This window comes from Poecilia reticulata, chromosome 11 (assembly GCF_904066995.2).
Source record: "Poecilia reticulata chromosome 11, P_reticulata-male-v2, whole genome shotgun sequence".
Taxonomy (NCBI): domain Eukaryota; kingdom Metazoa; phylum Chordata; class Actinopteri; order Cyprinodontiformes; family Poeciliidae; genus Poecilia; species Poecilia reticulata.
Window position 1 is genome coordinate 25,884,702 of NC_088840.1, and position 22,180 is coordinate 25,906,881.

The window sequence follows — 22,180 nt, forward strand, 5'->3', positions numbered from 1 at the left end:
GTGTTAATACCATTAAATCAATACCAGTTGTGGTGTTAAAACTGGTGATATTCCATGTAAGAAATAAAAACAGTAATTAAGAATACTTAGCATCAACCGAACCAGACGGTACCTCATTATCTGCACATTTCTGATGTCTGGGCTCTGTTTCTAGAAATGCTATGTAATGAATGAGGGTGGAGATTCTGAAACAACAGAAACAATGATGTCACATTTTCAACCACAAGCATTAAAAACATTGTGGAGAAGATTACATTTGAAATGAGGGTTCACCTGTGGTGCAGCATGCCAACAAACTGAAGCAAAACTGAAATGGCAAATCCCAGAATGAACATGAGGCTCATGGGTTCGATTTGGATCGTCACCCCGGTTTCCTGCTGGTAGAAGTCAGTAATATTGATCTTGAGGGAGAAGTCATCAAAGCCCTGGAAGACGAACGTTGCCATCAGCCACAGGGCATTCAAGAAGAAGAAGGAAAAGTTGACCTATGTTGGGAGAGAAATCCAAAGTTAGACTAAAACAAAGTGAAGTTGACTGCATCATTTCAGTTATTCATGTTTACCTTGTTTCTCAGCTCCCGTAAATCATTTTTGGTCTTTTCTTGCTTTTCCTTGTCATTTTTCAGAGGTTCGAGGTATTTCTTGATGAGCTCATTCCAGAAGTTTTCCTCATCCTGCAATGATCAAAAAACAAAAAACAATGGATTAGAAAAAATCAGAGAAAGTCAAAGTATATCTACATCTATAAATAAATGTTGGTAATTTTAACAAATGTATTAAATGGGAGGTGTGGGGGGGAGTCCTGGTGCCCTCTTTGACCTCACTATCACTAATTTTAAAACCCCAACGCACTTCTGAACCACTTCAAAAGACTGGATCAGAAAGAGGAAATAATCTTTGACCATCCTTCTTTGCACATCTTTGGTCATCCAGAGTCCTGGGTCATCTCTTGAGCTGTCTTCTCTCCAGATCAGCTAACAGCTTTTCTATAGTAAATATGCATAAAATTTGTTTAATTTTGTAAATGTTGGGGTGGGAGAAGTGGCTGGTTGACCTTTCATGACCTCTGTTAACGACAAAGAAAGATTTTTGCTGCACAAATCAGCACAAACAACTGACATCAAATTTATTTTATTTGAAGAAGGTTTTGGGAGCCAACTACATATTTTAGAGAAGGAGCAAAAAGATACCAAATACAGAAACTCTAAATGTACAATTGTTAAGTGGGCAGCAGCACAATTTGATTTAAGATATTTGTAAGCCACTTTTTGAATCGTAAAATCAGGTCTTTAGATAGTGACAGCTCTATTTAAGATATAAAAAAAAACACATTTGCACCTTGTCCAGAAAATGTTCCTGCAGCTGTATGTCATTGGACAAACTTTCCAGTTCATTTATCCAACCTGAAGAACAGAACACAAAAGAACATTTCAAAACTTGCCAAGTTCTGGGATAAAATACAGAAATTCCTCTGAACTCACATTTAGCCGGACAGTCAAAACCAGTCTTCACTTGCCTAAAACAAATTCAGAAAAAAGTGGTAATATCTATTGATATGATGGAAACTTTGTAGTTATTTCAACCTGTGTTTAGAACCTACATTTCTTCCTTTTCGGAGACGTCATTAGCAGCAGTGTCTCGGCTTTGAGGTTCAGGTTCCAAATTCTCCTGAGGCTGGGCATTTATCAGAGGCTGGGTGTCTTCTGATATCGGACGTGATTTTTTACAACATTTCATCCTTGAGCAAAGTCGCTGGAAGATACCCTTAGCTGCAAGGGTAAAACTTTTAGTTTTGTTGGGAAAAAACAGTATTATGTAGCACTACCTTTTTCTGTTCTACCTCTTTTTGTGTTTGCTTGGAGGGCGGAGACTGCTGTTACTGCAGCCCCTGGAGTCGGTTTTGTTTCTCTGGTTCCCCAAGAGACACTGTTCATGTTGACCATGGAGTAGATGGTGAGCAGAAGGTAAGCACTTGGGATGCAGATGATGTAGAGTAAGCCATAAAACACTAAAGGAAGTTCCTGGGGATGCATCAGTGCGGTCACAATGTAAATGACTGACATGGCCACGATGAAAATGCTGCTGGGTGTCAGAATGGTCTTTTCCTTAATTATTGAGGCTGGTGCAAAAGATAACACATATTAAAAAATAGCAGCAAGATTTCAATACATTAGTTAGAAATGTCATTTATATTTACCAATAATGGATATTGCCACCACCACCATGAGGAATGAATATGCAACACTAAGAATCCCTGCAATAGTGATCTGAGTGTCTGGCTTGAGTTTAAAGCAAAGACCCAAGTAAACAGCAGGAGGTATCACAGCTATGACCAGAGCCACAGCAGAAGGTATTTCCAAGATGAAGGACAAACTTCCTGGAGGAAAAAACAGGCTGGAACATTTTTGTGTAGCTGCTCTCACCTTCGATCATCTGATATGCATTTATTTTTGTCATTTTTACATTCAAAGACACACAGACAGATGCTGACCTGCAACCATGAGGCAGATGGTGGATGGAGCAAGAATGGCAGAGATCATGCCGAACAGCTGGTAGAACATGAAGAGTTTGGACATGGATAAGTTCCTTTTGGAGACAATGTTGGTTGAGCCCAGCAGATCCACAACATTTGCCATTGTGGAAGGCCCCCATCGTTTGCGCTAAAAAATAACAAACCAGAACTCAAACCTTCTGCAGATCCATCACACCTCTGATAAACTCTCCCCAACACTAGGAGATAAAGTCATTTGCAAGGCAGGAGTGAGCCTGCAACAATCTGAATCCAAAATAAATATTCAGATGGAATCATAATCGCAAAACAAAAAAACCAAAAACAATTTAGAGAGATGATTAATGTATATTATGAGGTTGGTGGTAGCACTTTGGGTGATCAGGCTTTATTATTTTGCTGTTACAGTTTTGTTAAAAATGCTTTGTTTTTTTTCTCTTGAGTTCACCTGGTTATAAAGCTCTTTGAAGTTTTCTGGTGCGTTGGTGTAGGCATCAGATGCTGCATTGTATTCCACTCTCCAGCCTTGTTTCAGCAGCAGAGTGCACAGCCAACGGTCCTCACCTGAAATTAAAAGAAAACTAATGTAGGACAACTTCCCACTGAAAGGTATCTAACACAGATCCAAAAATATCAGGGAGAATGTACATACTTTGATGAATGTTATCATTATGTAATGGAGGTTTATCTAAACCGAGGTTTAATTATTAACTTCAGAAGATTGAAAATGGATTTTCATACAGCACCTATTACCTTGGTCATACTGGATGTATTGACTGGGTTCTGTGGATTTGGTTGAGTATTTCTTCATCACATTGTCATCCATTAGCGCCTCTGCTCTGAACAGACTGAAGCAACCAGGGCTGCACAGTACACAGCCAAAGACATGCTCAGCTGTCTTCTGCAGCCAGTGACTGATAGCGTACTCAAACTTCTGGAACCAAACAGCAGGACCTGCACGACAAATGCAGAGGTATTCAATTCTTTCCTTGTGGCTCTGTGTACAGTGTCACAAATGAAAAATGATACATTTTCATTTGTCCCAACCTGATCCAGTGGGGTGAATTCTGCCACATGCTGCACCAACACGGGGATACATTTTCAAACGATCGATAAGCAGCATCACAGCCGCTGGTTGGAAGTCTGTGTCCCCATCCAAAGCCAGGAGATAAGTGTTGTGCTTCTCTTTCTGAAAGAAGCAAATGTACAGTTTCTCAATTCATTGTGTGATGGTCAGTATTTATGTATGCATTAAAGTAAAAAAAATATTCAGAAAAGATGCATTATTTCACCTGGATCTCTCTCTTAAGATGCTTTTCATGTTGTCCTTCCTGCCAGTATCTGTAATATTTGGTCATCAGTTTCCAACCCAGGAGATAGTAAAGATACATCACCTGTAAATTACTAAAGATCGGTTAGCAAAGCAAGTGTTTCCTGCTGAGACACCGACGTCATCAGTGAGATATTCTCTACCTGAGACCATCTCTTCTTGATCCGGATTTTCTCTTTGTCTTTGAAGTGGACTACAATGTTATTCCCATGAGGCATTTCAACAACAAGACGAGCTCCATAAGGTGTCTTTATGATTCCCTGATCAGGAATTTGCTGTTGTACCTCAAAGAATGTTTTATCAAGGTTCTTGAAAATTCTGGTGACAAAGACAGAATTACATTAAATTTGAAATAATTCATATTGAAAATGTGCCTCTGGTCATAAATCCAGTTATGACACCTGAGAAATGCAACATCATATCATCTTTCAACTTGGTCCTTACCCATAAACATCTGCAATTATTCTCACAAGGTCCTTTGCATATGTGTTCAGATGACGATGCGGACTTCCTGTCACATTTGTGAAGGCATCATCAAAGTAGATATGGGCTTCAAAGGTGAAATCATCAAACTGCGGTTGTGTCAAACTCTTTGGTCTGTATTGGTCCAGTCTTTAGTGATGAAACACATGAAGAGAACATGTAAAAAAGTCCATTATTTTAAAAAATAAAAGGAGGATATCAGGAGCATATCCTTCTGGTAAAACAAATTACTAATGACTAAGCATAGTTTGCTTGAAATTAATCAATCATTTAAAACCTTTCATAAATATTTAATATAGCTTAGTAACAAACACTGGAAATCAGCTCACATTACATCAACCATCTTTCCTTATCGCAATTTTGACTCACTCTTAGTCTGACCCCTACTGTTCACATAAGCCTCAGGCAAAGTTAAGAGAAATGGATCACTACTGACAGAGAAATCCTGGATGAAAGTGCCTGAAATTACTTCCTATAATGTTGCTTGACTGGTCCGGTAAGGATCTGTATCTCCTCTTGTGGATTTTAGCTGTATCTCTGGTCTGACACATCTGAATCAAAAAGCTGAGTTACCTCCTCAGCATACAAACAAGTTCTAGAGTCATAATGATATAGTTATTTGATTCATTGGTGTTGAAAAGACTGAAAAGCAAGGTCAAAAACATGTCAATGTAACTCACCTGAAAACTGAGATCATAATATTCATCATCTCCTCGTAGGTCTCATGCCACATGGTTGCGCAGAGATAAACCATGGCAGGAGTGGTGACTTCTCTAAAACTTCATATAACATTTACATGTTTAAAACTATCTTCTGTCCAAGTAGCTTTAATTTCACAAAAACTTTGTACCATTTGCAAAAGCCTAAAATTAATGCTTAGAAGGCAATTCAAAGAAACAAAAGTTGTATAGCAAACAAAAAACACAAAACTCACCGTTTCCTTCGGTTTTTACACTGAATGTGGAAGCGTGTGTTGAGTAGTAAGGATTGCTCAATAAGGGCTCCCTCATAGAGTCTCCTCACAAACAGGTCCTGAGTCTTCTGGATGCGGCAGGTGTTTAGGTACCAAATATGGATGGTGGCCAACACAAGACCAATCCACCATAATACTCCTGCACCTGAAAGGAGAATAAGGTAACCTCTGGAAATATGAGAAACCAGTATAAACCAAGTGAATAATAGCACTAAATACCACTTCATACAGCACAAAACATACACACAAAGCAGAGTGGCTGATAGATGTGAAAAAGGAATTTGATTCTGGGAAAATATATATTCTGGCTCAATCCAGATTTTATGTATCGTGGACCAGTTTACTGACTTTAGACTTAACTGGAATCTGTACTAAATCAAATACATAAAAAAAATTCATTACACAATTTACTTAAATAGGCAAGAAACTCTTACCTGTCAATAGGCCAAAATCAGATGTCATGGACATGTTCAGGGTGCAGAGTGTCTGGGCAACGTCCAAAACCAGATGTGGGAACAGGTTACCACTCAGACTTTGATTTCTTACATTCACAGCTTCAGCGCAGTAACTTGCGAAGTTGATGTTTGATTTGTAGTCTTTGTAATAAATGATGACAGGAGCAATAAACAGCACCATCACAGCCAGTGAAGCCAGGTACAAAGGCAGGATGAAGCATCGGCGGACAGCATGCATCTTACAGGCTGCCAAAGCAAACCAATGGCAGAGTGCAGAGGAGGTCAACTGGACCCCAATGATGATGGCTACTATCCTTGTTTCCCTGCTTGGAATGGAGGTCACAATGTCCCAGTCCAGCTTGGCCAGAGGAACATAGGCACCAAGCACACAGGCAGTGACCACTATCCTCAGTACGCTGGACATGATGTGCAGCATGTTCTGAGACTTGTTCAAGTCTTCAAACAGATTTTTGAGGATGTTGGATTTGCTATTCACACAGATCACCCTGAAGTAATTCTCCCACCAGTTGAAAGATACCAAGATTGACCCACCAACAGCAAGGCTCACCCAGATGGCTGTCTTCACATCGGCGGGGTCTTTCAAAATGTACAGGACCACGAAGAAACAGTAACCAACAACCATGAACAGGAAGGCCATGATGGAAGGCAGCAGGAAGATGTTCATCTTTTTGGCAGTGCACTGAGTGACTGCTTGCAGGAATGCAGAGAGGACAGCTACACTGTTTAGGATGGTCACATTGGTCACAATGTCCAGGTGTGGCATTGCTACAATGGTAAGCACTGCTAACCCCACAGAAACAAGGAACTCAAAGAACAAAACCTGTAGAGAAAAAAATGGACAGATCAATTCAACTAAATTACAAAAACAAAACATTTAATTGTTTTTGGCTTCAGCTGGAGATCAAATCCATTTGTCTTACCAGGGCTGCAGATGCTTTTCTTGGCAGCTTTGATGATTTGTAACATGCTTTCCAGATGCTTTTGAGCAGCAGCAAAACATGAGGTGCAATGACAGAGCAGCCAATGCACAGCAGTGTGAGAGGTTTCTGCTTAGCTTGGATTGTTTTCGTATCTTCATGGGTCAAAGTGACGAGGAGAAGGAAACAAGCCTGGAAAATTAAGCAAATCATGTAAAACCACTGGTACCGCAGATGTTGAGAATTTGTATTTGCCTCTTCATAACCAAGCTAAACAATAAAAACTGTAGTGCTGTACTGTAAAATTTTACTAAATATCTTATATTTCACTTGTATTCTTTGGTTGAAGTGGGATCAATGAATGTATTATGTTCTACAGAAATGGCCTCAAACATATTACAGGCATTTACATGGTCTTTTCTACTTTCAGGTTTTTAAAAGTACAGTATTTTCCGCATTATAAGGCGCATAGAATAGACGCTACAGTAGAGGCTGGAGTTACGTTATGCATCCACTAGATGGTCTAATGGAATGTCAACAAAACAGTCCATCTCCGGTCCGTGAGGAGAGCCTTCCGTGACTGGGCCGGGGCGTGGCCGGACGATGGTCACCCTTCTCCATTTGCGCACAGCATGTTGGTGGAGAACGTGGTGCTAAATGACCTGCAGACGACCTGATTCTAGACCATCGGTAGGTAGATAGGTCAGTCAAACTTTATTAATAGATTACAAACCAGCGTTCTGACAACTATCCCTATTCTTGTTCTACGGGCAAAATGAAGTCGGCGGCTGCTTACCGTAGTAGCTAGACCTGTTGTGGCTCAATATTGGTCCATAAATAAGGCGCACCGGATTATAAGGCGCACTGTCGGCTTTTGAGGAAATTGAAGGTTTTTAGGTGCCTTATAGTGCGGAAAATACGGCATTTGTTTAATCTGTTTAGCATAAAAAGTCGTATAAAAATAGCTTACCTTACTGCATATTGCCAGTCCAAAGATAATGATAGCTACTGCAAACAAAGAGATGACATGTACAAGCTTAAGCAGCTTCCAGGGTGTGTGCTCGTCTTCAATGGTAGGGACCTCCCGACATGTGTCCCATGGCCTTCTGCATTACAGCACAAAAAGCCACAGTTTGGGGGATGAGGATGATTAAAAGAAGAAATTATTTAGGATCAAACTGTTATTTATGGATTAGCATTTCTGCTCTTCCAAGTTCAGATAAACCTTTAACCTGAAATATAAATTATTAACATGGAGGTTATTGAGATCAGTTTTCTTCCTTTTTCACAGTGGAATTTAATAATTGAAGACTCTTAATGTTTTATCTTGCTAAAAATCAAACCAACTTTTAATAATGCATTACTTACTTGAGCTCTCTTCTCTTGTTGTCCTCCTCCATCGTAGGTCCAGTTATGCTCTCTGATTTTTTCTCTCATCCTTATAATCTTTTTACCTGCATGATTCATGAGCCCTTCAGTCCTAACCCTAACCCCTCCCCCTGGTGCCTGCAGACGCGTAGCAGGCAGGTTGCCAACTTAGGTCAAAGAAATTACAAAAAGCAAACAATACTGTCATCAGATATTGTAAACCAGAAAAAATAGACTGAGAGATGAAACGTAAAAAAAAGAATACTCTTCACGAATAATCTAAATATACAGTTAAGGACAAATTTGTCACTTGTACTTGAATTTTATTGGAAATTTTAGGCTTTTAATAATTTGCTTGAGTGGTTAATTTTTCTATTGCATAGGAACAAAAGGCTGTCACTCATAGCTCAAACTGCACTGAAAAAAGACCTTTAATAATAATAATAATAATAATAATAATAATAATAATAATAATAATAATAATAATAATAATAATAATAATAATAATAATAATAATAAAGATACCCCTTGGGATTTCTATCATAATAGACATAACTTGTTAGGAAGTACAAAGGTCTTAAAATCAGGTATTGATTTTAAATTAGGTATTGTTACATCACAAGACATTATTACAACTAAAAAAACCCTGCTCTTAGGGTTACGTCAGGTTTAATCCAAATGTATTAATGATTGTCAACATAAGCTAACCAACTAATACTGATTTTTTTTGCAGTTGCTTTGCCAAATTCAATTCAATATACTTGTGAACCAATCAGATTTTTGCACCAGTAATGATTATTATAATTTTTAAGAAATGAATTACTATGAGTCTGGACGTAGACTGTTTCCTGCCTTGAAGTTATATAACAGAATGAAATGCAAAAACCTGCGAACATAATTTCGAAGGTTGTCACACAAAGTAGATGAAGAAATTAAATATATGAAATCCAAAAAGTCTAACGGCAGAGGTAGTTTATTTTTTCGGTGAGTTGTATCCTACAGAAAGAGAAACTATGATGCAGGAGGAGAAAAGCTTTGACAGGTTGGTCAAGTAGGTTACACCTTGGAAACAAAGTTGTTTCAATCTTGATTTCTTTCATTTAAAATTATTTGAATCATCTTTGACTTTATGTAGATGAAAATATTTTTCCGTCTTTGCTTCTTTTTAGCTTTGTTTGATTTGATTAGAAGTTTCTGGAAAAACACCGCAGGCAACTTACAGTGAAGGCAGAAGAAAAAATAACTAATCTATTAATGAAAGTAAACAATAACAGGTGTGAACAATTTACAGACCACAAGTGTTTTAGTTTTATTTCTTTCTTATTGTGCAAAAAAAAAAACACTTTTGAATCAATACATAGACTCAATATCTTTATTATAATCTCTTAACAAGCCCCTTCACTGATGTGTCACAACTCAAGTGCTGAGAAAGAGAAAGAGCTGAAATGAAAAACAAAGAAAATGATTTGTCTTGTTAAGCTTTAGTTTCTTTACATACCGTAGTACAGCTGAATTATATTGTATTTGCATTGTTTTGTTCTGTCAAGTAGTTTTTTTCTTTTCAGGTCATCATCCAAACCACCTTAAAACGTCATCGTTTCAGTTTGAGGATCAATGCCTCACATAGTCATTGTTTGACAGCATTATCTCATTCCTCATTCATAAGGGAGAGAAATGTTTGCCATGCCAAAGGAGGGGTTCAAAAAGAAAACGTTTCCTTCTTCCTCCTTTCTACAAGCTCTCACGAATCTCTCATGCAGAAATATTAGTATTACCTGCTTATGAAAATGTAATATGTTACCATGGTGTATATATATGGTTAAAGGTCTGAAATGTACTTTCACCCCTCTTGAAGGTTGAATTGTTTGTTCTTCTCTTTTTCCAGGGTTAAATCACAATGCGTTCAATTATTAAAAAAAAAAAAAAAAGAATCCTGAGCACAGAATGCATTTACATTATATATAACCTGAGAGCTGTGTTTTACTGGTTATTATTTGTCTTTTGCAGCAATTCTTCTCAGCTCTGATGCTTGCACCATTGCTGTTTCTTTCTGGCATCATTGCTGTTTCTTTCTGTGAACATGGACCCTGCTACATGTGGTCAGTTTCACATGCGTCAAACTCCAGTCCTCAAGGGCCACCGCCCTGCAACTTTTAGATGTGTCTCTGCTGCACCACACCTGAAGGGTAATGGACAGAGTCACATTCACCCATTCGCACTCAAAAACCCTCACACATTCATACACCGATATGCAGATTGCTAGGCAATTTGAGGTTAGGTGCCTTGCCCATCGACACGTGACAGGAGGAAGCTGGAATCATATCTACAACCTTCCGATCACAAGACGTCTACTCTTCCCAGTCGTCAATTAGGTTGACCTAATTATTCTATTCAGAATAATTAGGTCATTGCAAGGTGCTGGAGAACTTGTCTACACAAGAAGGAGGTAATTACACCATTTCATTCCAGTGTTTTGTACCTGTGGCACACATAAAAACTGCAGAGCAGCAGAGGACTGGAGTTTGACACATGGGACAATTTGACTGCTCATTTAGTCGCCTGTCTCTGACATTCCCATGATATGAACCCTGGTCTTTATTTTGGATATGGTACATAAAATGCCCAAAGCTCAGGAAAATATTGCTTGCTTGGCTCAGACAGCAACTGACCACATGTTCTCCTGATTGGAGACATACCTGTAAGCACGTTGGATGACAGGAGTTTAAGAGGTAGAAGATAAAGCTGTTAGTCTTGAAGAGAAGATTTAGCAAGTTTTTCATGGATATGACAGACATACATAAATTCACATTATTTTTGATTAATCAGTGACAAAAAAATAATGCAGCGTACTGTAGATGATCTGTGGAGTGTGGACAAGGGAAAGTATTGCTGTCATTTCAGCGACGTTTTCGCTTTATTGTGCAACTTTTCAGACCCAGAGTGACTTTTTTTTCAGAAAGCATCAAGACATGTAGCTACTTTTGTCACTGTAATTACTGCAGACCAAACGCTTTGCATTAGGTGTCCCTGTTGAGAAACTCAGAAGTGATATCAATCAATGCTTGCATTCCTGCTCTCAACTATCCATGAGGGCATTTGTCCAAATGAGAGTTTTATAGCCGAACGCAGAGCAATGATGTAGACATTGACCAAGTAGTACTATTGTAACAAATAAGACAATTCAACCCCATGTTTTTATTTATTTTCATACCTTTATTATATGTATTTCTTTGTTTTCTTGTTAAATAAAAAATAGGCCATAACACAAATACTTTATAATATATTAAACTTACACATTTTTACATTTTTAAAAGAAAAACAAAGATGCTGACAACAGGAAATACATATTGTAAACAATGTGTATGCTTTCCGGATCACACGAAACAATTCAAAAAGAATAAAGGTAATTTAACATTTGCATTTTTAGCAAAACAGTTTCTGAGTTAACATTCAAGTAGTGAGCCAACCAGATTTTACAGGTTTTTCCAAAGTAAGAACCTCCTTGAATAGCTTATGACAGTAGTAACACTGTAGTAATATTGTACTTTCAAGATTAATTCATCCTTCAGGTTTTTCCTTCAATGAACTGCAATAAATTAAAATTATTGAGTTAATAAAAAAATCTGATGAATAGAATAAATCAATAGAATAAATCAAACATTTATCACATTTATGAAGCTTCCATTAATGGACTGAATAGCTTAGACAGTTTTGATTCAAAGTAAATATTGATCACTGATTTCAAGACCCAATCTACACACTAGATAATACATAAACATTTTATACAAAAAAGGAACATAAAAAAACTGTCACAGGACCTCTGTTTTTCAAAATGATAAATAGTTAAGAAGTCACAACATTTAAATAAAATACTTCATCTTGGGGTTGCCTTCATGGTATGTGTCCTACTTTGCAGCGCCATTTAAAAAGATCTGTGCAACAGCAGATACATCAAAGTGCTAAAAGTGTTTAGGTGCAGAAACAGGCTTGTTAAAAACCTAAGTCTCCTGAGTTCCATCCCCAATCTCCTGTAGAGAGTAGATTTCATCCTCCCACTCCTCATCACTTAAATAAAATTCACTTTCTTCCTGTGAGACGGTGCTCATGTCAGTCACGGAGTTGAAGAGTGAGCTTGAATCTGCATTGGACATGGAGGCATTCTGGAAGAGATCAAATAAACTTTATTGGATAAAAATGCTGCAACACCTTGAGCACACCTAGCAGGCAATCATTCCTGCAGTATGGAAAATGATTGAACGGGTAATATTTAACTTCACAAATATTTACATTTTATTAAATTTTACTCCTCCTGGAGATTTCTGTAAAAGCTACCAAATAAAAATTTTTCTCTTGACCAATAATTTTCAGTCTTCAAATGATTATTTTCATTGATTTGTGTGTTGACATATTTGAATGTTTTCCAGTAAAGTAAAGAATACTGTGTTGTCTTATTAATTATAAAAGGTACGTCATATCCCTTTATGGCACCAACATCAACACATGTCGAGTCCTATTTACAGCTCAACAGCACCACCATGTGGCGTCATTACTGCCTTTGCTCCACATAAATATCTATCTAGAGTTTGGTTTTTCTTGCAGTCTTGTTTCCCTCCCTGTGAATATTTCTTACACAGGCTCTGAATCAACTGTTTTATTAAAGGTCAGTATGGTCTGAGCCATGAGATAGTTTCTAATCACACATTGTTTTATCAACATCTATCCAGTTTGGGTATTTAGATAGATGTAAATATCAGTTTGGACTTCAATACCGTTTTTTTCCCAAAATACCAGTGGAAGGTCCCAAAACATTTGGATACAGGTAATTACAGCCTGCAAAATGTCCAAAAGAGGGGGCTAGATGCACTGCCACATGTGTCTGTGTGTTTTTTTATTGTTGTTTTTTTGTTTTTGTGGGGGAAGAAAGGGATTGCACCGTCTATCATTTGATATTGAGTATTGAGTTTCTTGGAGCTTCGCTTGTGTCAAACATTGCAAAGCCTGAGTCTTTCTAATTATTTTTAATGTTAATTTCCACATCCACAGTTGTTATTTACAACTATTGTATTGTATGTAAAATATATATAGTTCAAAGATGTTTTTATCATATTTAGTGAATGACAGGCTATTTAATTTAGTTTTAAATTGTTAAACACAGTCTATGTGTTGTTTGTGTAATCCACAAGAACAGGGAATAACTTTGGGAGATAGCAGAGTTATTTAATGAAAATTTGTTGAAAAGATGTCGTGATAATAATTTTATTAATTCTTGGCAGTTGGGATATCTGTGATGATATAACATGGTAGACATCTGACCAATCGTTTGGTTTAGTTTGAATAATAAACAAAAATATTTACCTCTTTTCTTGCAGACTTTTGTTGTTTTGGCTCCGTTTCCAAAAACGCCACATAATGAATGAGGGTCATAATTCTAAAAGTGGAGAAGAAAAAGTTTTGTGTTATAAGCATCTTTTTGTTGACTGTAGTTATGGAAATATAGTTGAGAAAAAAAATCTAATCAGTGATTACCTGTGGTACAACATCCCAATAAACTGGAGCAAAACTGAGAGAGCAAAGCCCAGGATGAACATGAGGCTTATTGGCTCAACTTGGAACTGTTTACCAGTTTTGTTGAGGTTCAAGTCAACGATGTCAAACTTGAGTTGAAAGACCTCAAAGACTTGAAAGACGAAGGCTGCCACCAGCCACAGGGCATTCAAGAAGAAGAATGAAAAATTGATCTGTGTTGGGAAAGAAGTACAAGGTTAGCTTAAAAAATGTAAAAAAATTTCCAGCAAATGTCAAATGTATTAAATTACAACTCTCCCCTTTTACCTTGTTTCTAAGATCTTGCAGCTCATTTTTAGTCTTTTCCTGTTTTTCTTTGTCATTCTGCAGAGGTTCCAGGTACTTTTCAATAAGTTCCTTCCAAAACCGCTCCTCATCCTGCAACAACACATTAGTTCAATGTCTAAAATTAACAAAAAGTCAAAGATAAACATTTGGGGATAACGTTGTGAACATTTGTAATCCATAGAAAATTTACATTTAACTGAACAAAGCAACAAATGAACCACTTAAAGGATTATTAGTATTTGTTGACCTTTAGCTGATTCTTGGCAACGTCCTTCAGTGAACATAATGTCATAATTCCTACCTACAGTTTACTGGTGGATTTATCAGTCCAATCCTGATTATCACCAGATTAAATTATTCTTTAAAATCAAATAAATCAGATTTGATTCTTTGGATGTCTGAATAACGAGTGGTGAACAATGGTGCTATTTGATATACGTATAGTGAGTAAAACAAAGACTTAAATAATTGACCATAAGTATTTATAAGACTGAAGTCTCTATTAAGCTAAAGGACATCACCTCATCGAGAGAATCCACTTGCAGTTGAATGTCTCTGGACAAACTCTCCACTTGTGCTTTCCAACCTAAGCAGCAAAATAGGACAGAAAATAATTTGAAAACCTAATATCATTAAGTGGTTGGAAAAGACTTTATTAATGTATTAATATATTTATTAATGTACTAAAGCTCTATAAAAACAAACATTTTCTTGCACTTACATTGAACGGGAGTGTAAAAATTGGTCTCCTCTGACCTAAAAATAAAATAAAAAAAAACAGTAGTATCAGCCATTGCTTTACTACTGTGTAGTTGAATTGTGTTTCATATATTTAACACCTACTCTTGTTCTCTTTGGGGGGAATCATCCACAATACTGTTCTGGGGTTGAGGTTCAAGCTGCATAGACTCTGGGATCTCCTGTCTCATGGTGATCTGTTCGTCTTCTACTCGCTGGTTGGATTTTTTACAGCATTTCATCTGTGAGCAGAGTCGTTTGAAGGAGTTTTTTGCTGAGAAGGTAAAACTAAGTTTCAGTTTACTTTGCAGAAAGATCAGCTCTAGTCATTAAGTCATTCAGAGTGGTACCAATCTACCTTTTTGGGTTTTAGTTTGCTGGATGTTGGCTGCAGTTGTTTCGGCCTCTGCAGTAGGTTTTGTTTCTCTGGTTCCCCATGAGACACTGTTCATGTTGACCATGGAGTAGATGGTGAGCAGGAGGTAGGCACTTGGGATGCAGATGATGTAGAGTAGGCCATAGAACAACAAAGGAAGTTCTTGAGGATGCAGCAGTGCAGTGACGATGTAAATGATTGACATGGCCACGATGAAAATGCTGCTGGGTGTCAGAATGGTCTTTTCCTCCACCATTGAGGCTGGCAGAAAACAAAGAAGACCAATGTTTAGAGTTAAAGCAAAATATCTTTACACATTTGTTAAACATAAATAAGCACTTACCAATAATGGACATTGTCACTACCATCATAAGGAATGCATACATGACACTCAACACTGCTGCAATAGTGATCTGAGTGTCTGCCTTCAGCTTAAAGCAAAGACCCAAGTAAATGGCAGGAGGTATCACAGCTAAGACCAGAGCAGCAGCAGAAGGTATTTCCAAAAGGAAGGACAGACTCCCTGGGTACAGCAGAAACAGTATATTTTTAATTCACAAGCTTTTTAAATGTTAATCTAGTACAAGTGTTGTACATGTCCAGAGGACATAACGACAGTTACCTGCAACCATGAGACAGATGGTGGCCGGAGCAAGGATGGCTGAAATTATGGCAAACAGCTGGTAGAGCATGAATGGTTTGGACATTGATGGATTCTTCTTGGAAACCAGGTTGGTGGAACCGATCAGATCTACAACGTTTGCCATCGTGGAAGGGCCCCATCGTTTCCGCTAAGTAGAAAAGCAGTAGTCATTATTAAGTTATGACCTCTTTTTGTCCTGAAACCTTTTATTCGATGGGAATTCCATTAATTTATCCAATTACTGAAAATTAAAAATGACTCAGGGGTAAAATAACCACGGCTGATAACTACTGGAACATCAACCAAGCAACGTCACAAATCCATTGTCTGGTAGAACATACTGAGTACAACAACAAATTTATTTTAGAGATCTCAATAAGTATAACTGTGAGTTTGAGGTCTTGCAAACTAAAGCACCGGGTGGTATTAGTGGTGGACAAATTACCTTGATCCACAGGAAGCAAAGGATATTTCTTATTTCTTGTTGTGTGGGTAATTATTATCAATATGTTTTTGAATTATAGCTCTACACTGGATCTACACTGATGATGTACTCACCTGGTTATAAAGCTCCTTGAAGTTTTCTGGTGCGTTGGTGTAGGCATCAGATGCTGCATTGTATTCCACTCTCCAGCCTTGTTTCAGCAGCAGAGTGCACAGCCAGCGGTCCTCACCTGAAAAAACAAAATATATATTTAGATGTTGGAAAAATTAAGAAAACTTGAAAGTCAAAGCAAAGATGAAGAATAGTATCTTCATTGGATATTTATCTCTATTAATCCATCCATTCTAAACATTTAATCCAGGCAGGGTCTTTTGGGGGAAGTTGTCTAATGAGAGTGGACTATGAGCAACACAATGGGCAGGTTGCACCAATTAAATAAAGATGCATACTTTGGAGCTTTGGAAGGAAACATGCGGATGAAAGTAGAGAATATGCAAAGTTTCAACAGATAGCTGAGTAACCTCTGAAAAATCACAGAAACCAACTGTTCCACTTTGCAGTATAAAAGTATACAATGTGAAATTATTTGCTTAAACTAGATTATATTATCACAAAGCAAGTTAACAAAAAGTTTTAATAGAGTTCAGGCTTGTACCTTGGTCATATTGGATGTATTGACTGGGTTCTGTGGATTTGGTTGAGTATTTCTTCATCACGTTGTCATCCATTAGTGCCTCTGCTCTGAACAGACTGAAGCAACCAGGGCTGCACAGTACACAGCCAAAGACATGCTCAGCTGTCTTCTGCAGCCAGTGACTGACAGCGTACTCAAACTTCTGGAACCAAACAGCAGGACCTGCAGATCAAATAGACAACTGGTTTATAACCTCACCATGGCCCTTTGTCTTGTGCAAAATAGTCCTGGTTTGCTCCCAACCTGATCCAGTGGGGTGAATTCTGCCACATGCTGCACCAACACGGGGATACATTTTCAGACGATCAATGAGCAGCATCACAGCCGCTGGTTGGAAGTCTGTGTCCCCATCCAAAGCCAAGAGGTAGGTGTTGTGTTTCTCTCTCTGGAATAAATGCACAGTTTTGTTTTTTATGCATTCAACTCTGTCTTTGACTGCGCACTGAAAATTAAATGAGCATTTTTGCACTTCATAAAATACCCAGAAAGTTTCTTCTATCTCACCTTGATATCTTTCTTTAGATCAATTTCCTTTTCCCCACTTTTCCAGCGGCTGTGATATTTGGTCATGAGTTTCCAACCCAACAGATAGTAAAGATACATCACCTGCAGACAATAAACAGTTAAACTAAAGGTTCTTGACTAAAATGTTGAGATAATCCATATGCTATTACCTACCTGAGACCATCTCTTTTTGTTCCGGATTTTCTGTTTGTCTTTGAAGTGAACTACAATGTTATTCCCATGAGGCATTTCAACAACCAGCCTAGCTCCATATGGCGTCTCTATGATTGACTGATGAGGAATTTGCTGCTGTACTCCGAAGAATGTTTTATCAAGGTTCTTGAAGATGCTGATGATAGAGAGAAAGGATACTGATAAATAATTTACCTTGGAACATTTTCATCTCTAGTGTTTCAATTGTTGCTTTTAGGGAATAAAATTAATTGGCACAAACTTATGTTATTTGGAGTGAATTATTGATAATGAGGTGATTCTGAGTGGCGAGCCAGCCAGGAAAAGTCTAATCTTATTCTGAAGTAGGTGACACTGAGTAGTAGGTATCAGATGTTATCTCATTTAACCAGAATCTCTCCAATATAGATCTGAACAGCAAACTCTAAACCAAATTAAAACTTTGACAAAATAACTAGCAATCTATATTATCTGAACATGTCAAATCTATACAAACTTGCTAGAAATTTACATGCAAGTAAATACACATTTGATCTTAAAAACATGTTTTCTATTCATGGCCTGATCGGTTTCCTACTCAATTAACGTCATTTTAATAGCTGAGGATCAAGTTTATTTCTTGACTTATTAATTAAGACAGATTGTGATAAACATCTTTATTTTTCAAACAACTTTCTTCCAAGAATTGTTGGCAAAACAAGTTATTCTAACATGTTAGTAATTAAGTAATTTTTGTGGGAAATATGATAATTATTAAAACCTAATGACCTTTCAGACAAACTCTGCTGGCAATCAGGTTATAAAATAAGCTATCTGTAAACATGGTTCTTACCCATAAACCTCAGTGATGATTTGCACAAGGTCCTTTGCATATGTGTTCAGGTGACGATCCTGATTTCCTTTGACATTTTCAAAGGCATCATCAAAGTAGATATGGGCTTCAAAGGTGAAATCATTAAACTTGGATCCTGCTTTTGGTCTGTACTTGTCCAGTCTTGAGACAAACATGAAGTTTGAATGAATTCATTAGAAAAAAAGTCAAATGAAGATTGTAAGACAATACTTAAATTATATATAATAGAGAGTCTTAAGGTGCTCACCTGAAAATTGAGATCATGATATTCATCATTTCCTCATAGGTCTCATGCCACATTGTTGCACAGAGATAAATCTGAGCAGGAGTGTCATCCTCCTTATTCCTTGATAAGACAATATTTGCAAATATAAGTAATTGCTTTATGATTACTACTATATACTGAAACAGAAATTTATGCCCAAAAGAAAGAAGATGAAAGAGTTGCACAGCATATGCACACACTAACTAACTTACGCTTTCTTCTTGTTTTTTCTTGACCGGATGCTGAAACGGGTGTTGAGGAGTAAGGACTGCTCAATAAAGGCTCCTTCATAGAGTCTCCGAACAAACAAGTCTTGTGTCTTCTGGATACGATAGATGTTAAAGTACCATATATGGATAGTAGCCAGCACAAGACCAATCCACCATGATGCTGCTGCACCTGATAAGAAAGAAAAGAAAGAAAAAAGTCACTACTACCAAACCTTAAATACTAAAACAGCCAAAACAAATAACCCCCAAAAAAGCAAAATACCCAGATAACAACAACAGCATTTCTTTATTTTCTTTTTACCTGTCAGTAAGCCGATGTCGACTGTGTTGGACATGTCCAGGAAGCAGAGAGTTTGGGCAACATCCAAAACCAGATGTGGGAACAGGTTACCACTCAGACTTTGATTTCTTACATTCACAGCTTCAGTGCAGTAACTTGTGAAGTTGATGTTTTCAGTTGTGTTTAAGCTTAACTGGTGGTCCTGATAATCCAGAATAACAGGGACGATGAACAGCACCATGACAGCCAGTGAAGCCAGGTACAAAGGCAGGATGAAGCATCGGCGGACAGCATGCATCTTACAGGCTGCCAAAGCAAACCAATGGCAGAGTGCAGAGGAGGTCAACTGGACCCCAATGATGATGGCTACTATTCTTGTTTCCCTGCTTGGAATGGAGGTCACAATGTCCCAGTCCATCTTGGCCAGAGGAACATAGGCACCAAGCACACAGGCAGTGACCACAATCCTCAGTACGCTGGACATGATGTGCAGCATGTTCTGAGACTTGTTCAAGTCTTCAAACAGATTTTTGAGGACGTTGGATTTGCTATTCACACAGATCACCCTGAAGTAATTCTCCCACCAGTTGAAAGATACCAAGATTGACCCACCAACAGCAAGACCCACCCAGATGGCTGTCTTCACATCGGCGGGGTCTTTCAAAATGTACAGGACCAGGAACAAACAGTAACCAACAACCATGAACAGGAAGGCCATGATGGAAGGCAGCAGGAAGATGTTCATCTTTTTGGCAGTGCACTGAGTGACTGCTTGCAGGAATGCAGAGAGGACAGCTACACTGTTTAGGATGGTCACATTGGTCACAATGTCCAGGTGTGGCATTGCTACAATGGTAAGCACTGCTAACCCCACAGAAACAAGGAACTCGAAGAACAAAACCTGAGGGACAAAGAAAAAGTTAAATTCAACAAAATGTCACAGAAACAAGGAAACATGCCATATCAGTAATTGTTTTTTTGGGATCCATAAGACTTAAGATAGAGTTAGTAAATATTATCTTGTGTCTTACCAGGGCTACAGATGATTTTCTTGGCAGCTTTGATGTTTTGTAACATGATTTCCAGATGCTTTTCAGCAGCAGCAGAACAGTGGGTGCAATGAGAGAGCAGCCAATACACAGCAGTGCGACGGGTTTCTGCTCAGCTTGGAGGGTCTTTGTATCTTCATGGGACAAAGTGATGAGGAGAAGAAAAGAAGCCTGGAAAATAAAAGAAGCCTTTGAAGGACACTGGTATCTTAACTGACTGTTGAGAATTTGTTGCCACTTGAAACTAAACAATATAAATGTTCTGTGTTACCTTTAAGGTACCTGTACTATTATACTTTTTGGATGAGGTGGGCTCAAGCCCCAAACAGCTTCAGTTGTATCTGTCTGTAATATCTCAACCTTTTCTGGCAGCTAATGACTGCATTTATATTTACTGCATCTCAACAATGAAATCAAAAAAAGTGGGATTCTATGTACAACAGAAAAATATTAGAAATTCACAATTTAAATCTGTAATATGAAGCTAACCTTGCTACATATTGCCAATCCAAACACAATGAGAGCTACTGCAAACAGAGCGATGGTCTTTAGAAGCTTTAACAACTTCCAAGGTGTGTGATCGTCTTCGATTACAGGAACCTCCCGACAGGTGTCCCACGGCCTCCTGGAACAGATGCATGAGGTTAAACCATGATAAGTAAGGCGGCTAAAACAAGCTTTAACATCATCAAACACATAAAAAAATAAAATAAATTCTTGATGAATGTTATTGCAACAACAACAGCACAATATGGTAAATAGGATTTGAAGACAATAACTTTTTCATGAGGCTAAAACAGCCTTTATTTGATTAGATAGATAGATAGATAGATAGATAGATAGATAGATAGATAGATAGATAGATAGATAGATAGATAGATAGATAGATAGATAGATAGATAGATAGATAGATAGATAGATAGATAGATAGATAGATAGATAGATAGATAGATAGATAGATAGATAGATAGATAGATAGATAGATAGATAGATAGATAGATAGATAGATAGATAGATAGATAGATAGATAGATAGATAGATAGATAGATAGATAGATAGATAGATAGATAGATAGATAGATAGATAGATAGATAGATAGATAGATAGATAGATAGATAGATAGATAGATAGATAGATAGATAGATCGATCGATCTTTGTTAATATGTTAGTTGTCATTGGTTACAAAAAGCCAGATTAACAAATTACTTACTTGAGTTCTTTGTTTTCCTCTCTGTTTTCCTCCTCCATCGTACCTCCCACTTACGGATGCTCTCTGTGTGCTCTGGTGTTTTCTCCTACATCAACCTTATAAGCCACCTGTATGACTCATGAGCTACCTTAAGCTCCACCTGCAATAAGTGCCTAGAAAACGTGTAACAGGTTAGGCAAGGTCAGGTAAGTGAATTCACAATGAGCAACGTGAATTAAGAAAAGATTGCCAAAAAATGTGTAAACCGACATTTTGAATGAAACCTGTTAAGAACACTGAACATTTGTCACAATGTAAAGAAATGTAAGCAACATATTTCTGTCTTGTTGTCTTTAGAAATAGAGACTTATAGATTTTTTTTCCCATTTTCTCAAGGAAATAACTGTTTTCAGGAAGCACTATGGTAATTTTCTGCCATTAAAGTAATATACTAAAATTGTGACTATGATTGTATTTTTATTATGTTTTACCAGGTAAGGTGTCATTAAGTTAATGTACATTCATTATCGGTTTTTAGTTTTGTGATTAGACAGTGTTGGTAAAGTGTTTCTAGAAGCAAAACTTCTCAGGAAACCATAACATACAATTTTCTGTAGCAATAATTTTCATTGACAAAATCTTCTACATCTAAACCCAAAGCCAGTGTTGGAGGCAGGATGCTACATATGAAGAGAGTCTATGTCCATGAAACCCAAAGTTTCATTATAGAGTAATAATTTCATTAACCTCACAACTAATATTACCCTGTAAACTAGATGAAGCAGATGTGATTATTGGCCTCTCAGCCAGGAA

At 37.5% G+C, this 22,180-nt stretch overlaps 3 protein-coding genes across 3 annotated transcripts; all 3 read right to left on the bottom strand.

Moving 5' to 3' along the window:
- Positions 1-1,599: 1,599 nt before the first annotated feature.
- On the bottom strand, positions 1,600-5,054 carry LOC145553841 (chitin synthase chs-2-like). Its single transcript, XM_081612858.1, has 10 exons — positions 5,002-5,054; positions 4,283-4,450; positions 3,982-4,156; positions 3,801-3,902; positions 3,556-3,697; positions 3,262-3,462; positions 2,957-3,072; positions 2,491-2,659; positions 2,197-2,376; positions 1,600-2,118 (listed from the first exon to the last, which is right to left on the bottom strand). Exons 1-10 carry the CDS (start codon positions 5,052-5,054, stop codon positions 1,811-1,813), a joined length of 1,614 nt encoding a protein of 537 aa, XP_081468984.1. The 3' UTR covers positions 1,600-1,810.
- Positions 5,055-5,251: 197 nt separating this feature from the next.
- Positions 5,252-8,087, bottom strand: LOC145553842 (uncharacterized). The gene is made up of 4 exons (XM_081612859.1): positions 8,056-8,087; positions 7,658-7,793; positions 5,729-6,590; positions 5,252-5,439 (listed from the first exon to the last, which is right to left on the bottom strand). The coding sequence occupies exons 1-4, from the start codon at positions 8,085-8,087 to the stop codon at positions 5,252-5,254; spliced, it is 1,218 nt and encodes a 405-aa protein (XP_081468985.1).
- A 3,203-nt stretch (positions 8,088-11,290) lies between these two features.
- LOC103472863 (chitin synthase chs-2-like) lies at positions 11,291-20,440 on the bottom strand. The gene is made up of 20 exons (XM_081612860.1): positions 20,160-20,440; positions 19,150-20,029; positions 18,831-19,017; positions 18,601-18,699; positions 18,333-18,494; positions 17,483-17,657; positions 17,309-17,410; positions 17,048-17,189; positions 16,766-16,966; positions 16,224-16,339; positions 15,645-15,813; positions 15,366-15,545; positions 15,005-15,283; positions 14,752-14,920; positions 14,630-14,664; positions 14,430-14,494; positions 13,888-13,998; positions 13,582-13,793; positions 13,411-13,483; positions 11,291-12,215 (listed from the first exon to the last, which is right to left on the bottom strand). Exons 2-20 carry the CDS (start codon positions 19,970-19,972, stop codon positions 12,054-12,056), a joined length of 3,462 nt encoding a protein of 1,153 aa, XP_081468986.1. The 5' UTR covers positions 19,973-20,029; positions 20,160-20,440; the 3' UTR covers positions 11,291-12,053.
- Between the last annotated feature and the right edge of the window lie 1,740 nt (positions 20,441-22,180).

Bases quoted from the DNA above. Each gene is read 5' to 3' on its own strand.
- LOC145553841 (XM_081612858.1), bottom strand. From the start codon at position 5,054: ATGTGGCATGAGACCTACGAGGAGATGATGAATATTATGATCTCAGTT. The intron at 3,903-3,981 runs GTAGAGAATATC...AGTAATTTACAG, and splicing joins TCAAGAAGAGATGGTCTCAG to GTGATGTATCTTTACTATCT. The intron at 2,119-2,196 runs GTAAATATAAAT...CTTTTGCACCAG, and splicing joins GGTGGCAATATCCATTATTG to CCTCAATAATTAAGGAAAAG.
- LOC145553842 (XM_081612859.1), bottom strand. From the start codon at position 8,087: ATGGAGGAGGACAACAAGAGAAGAGAGCTCAA. The intron at 7,794-8,055 runs GTAAGTAATGCA...GCTGTAATGCAG, and splicing joins AACAAGAGAAGAGAGCTCAA to AAGGCCATGGGACACATGTC. The intron at 6,591-7,657 runs GTAAGCTATTTT...TTTTCTCTACAG, and splicing joins GACTGGCAATATGCAGTAAG to GTTTTGTTCTTTGAGTTCCT.
- LOC103472863 (XM_081612860.1), bottom strand. From the start codon at position 19,972: ATGCCACACCTGGACATTGTGACCAATGTGACCATCCTAAACAGTGTA. The intron at 13,794-13,887 runs GTAAAAGGGGAG...TTCCCAACACAG, and splicing joins TGCAAGATCTTAGAAACAAG to ATCAATTTTTCATTCTTCTT. The intron at 12,216-13,410 runs GTAAATATTTTT...GATCTCTTCCAG, and splicing joins AAAAGTCTGCAAGAAAAGAG to AATGCCTCCATGTCCAATGC.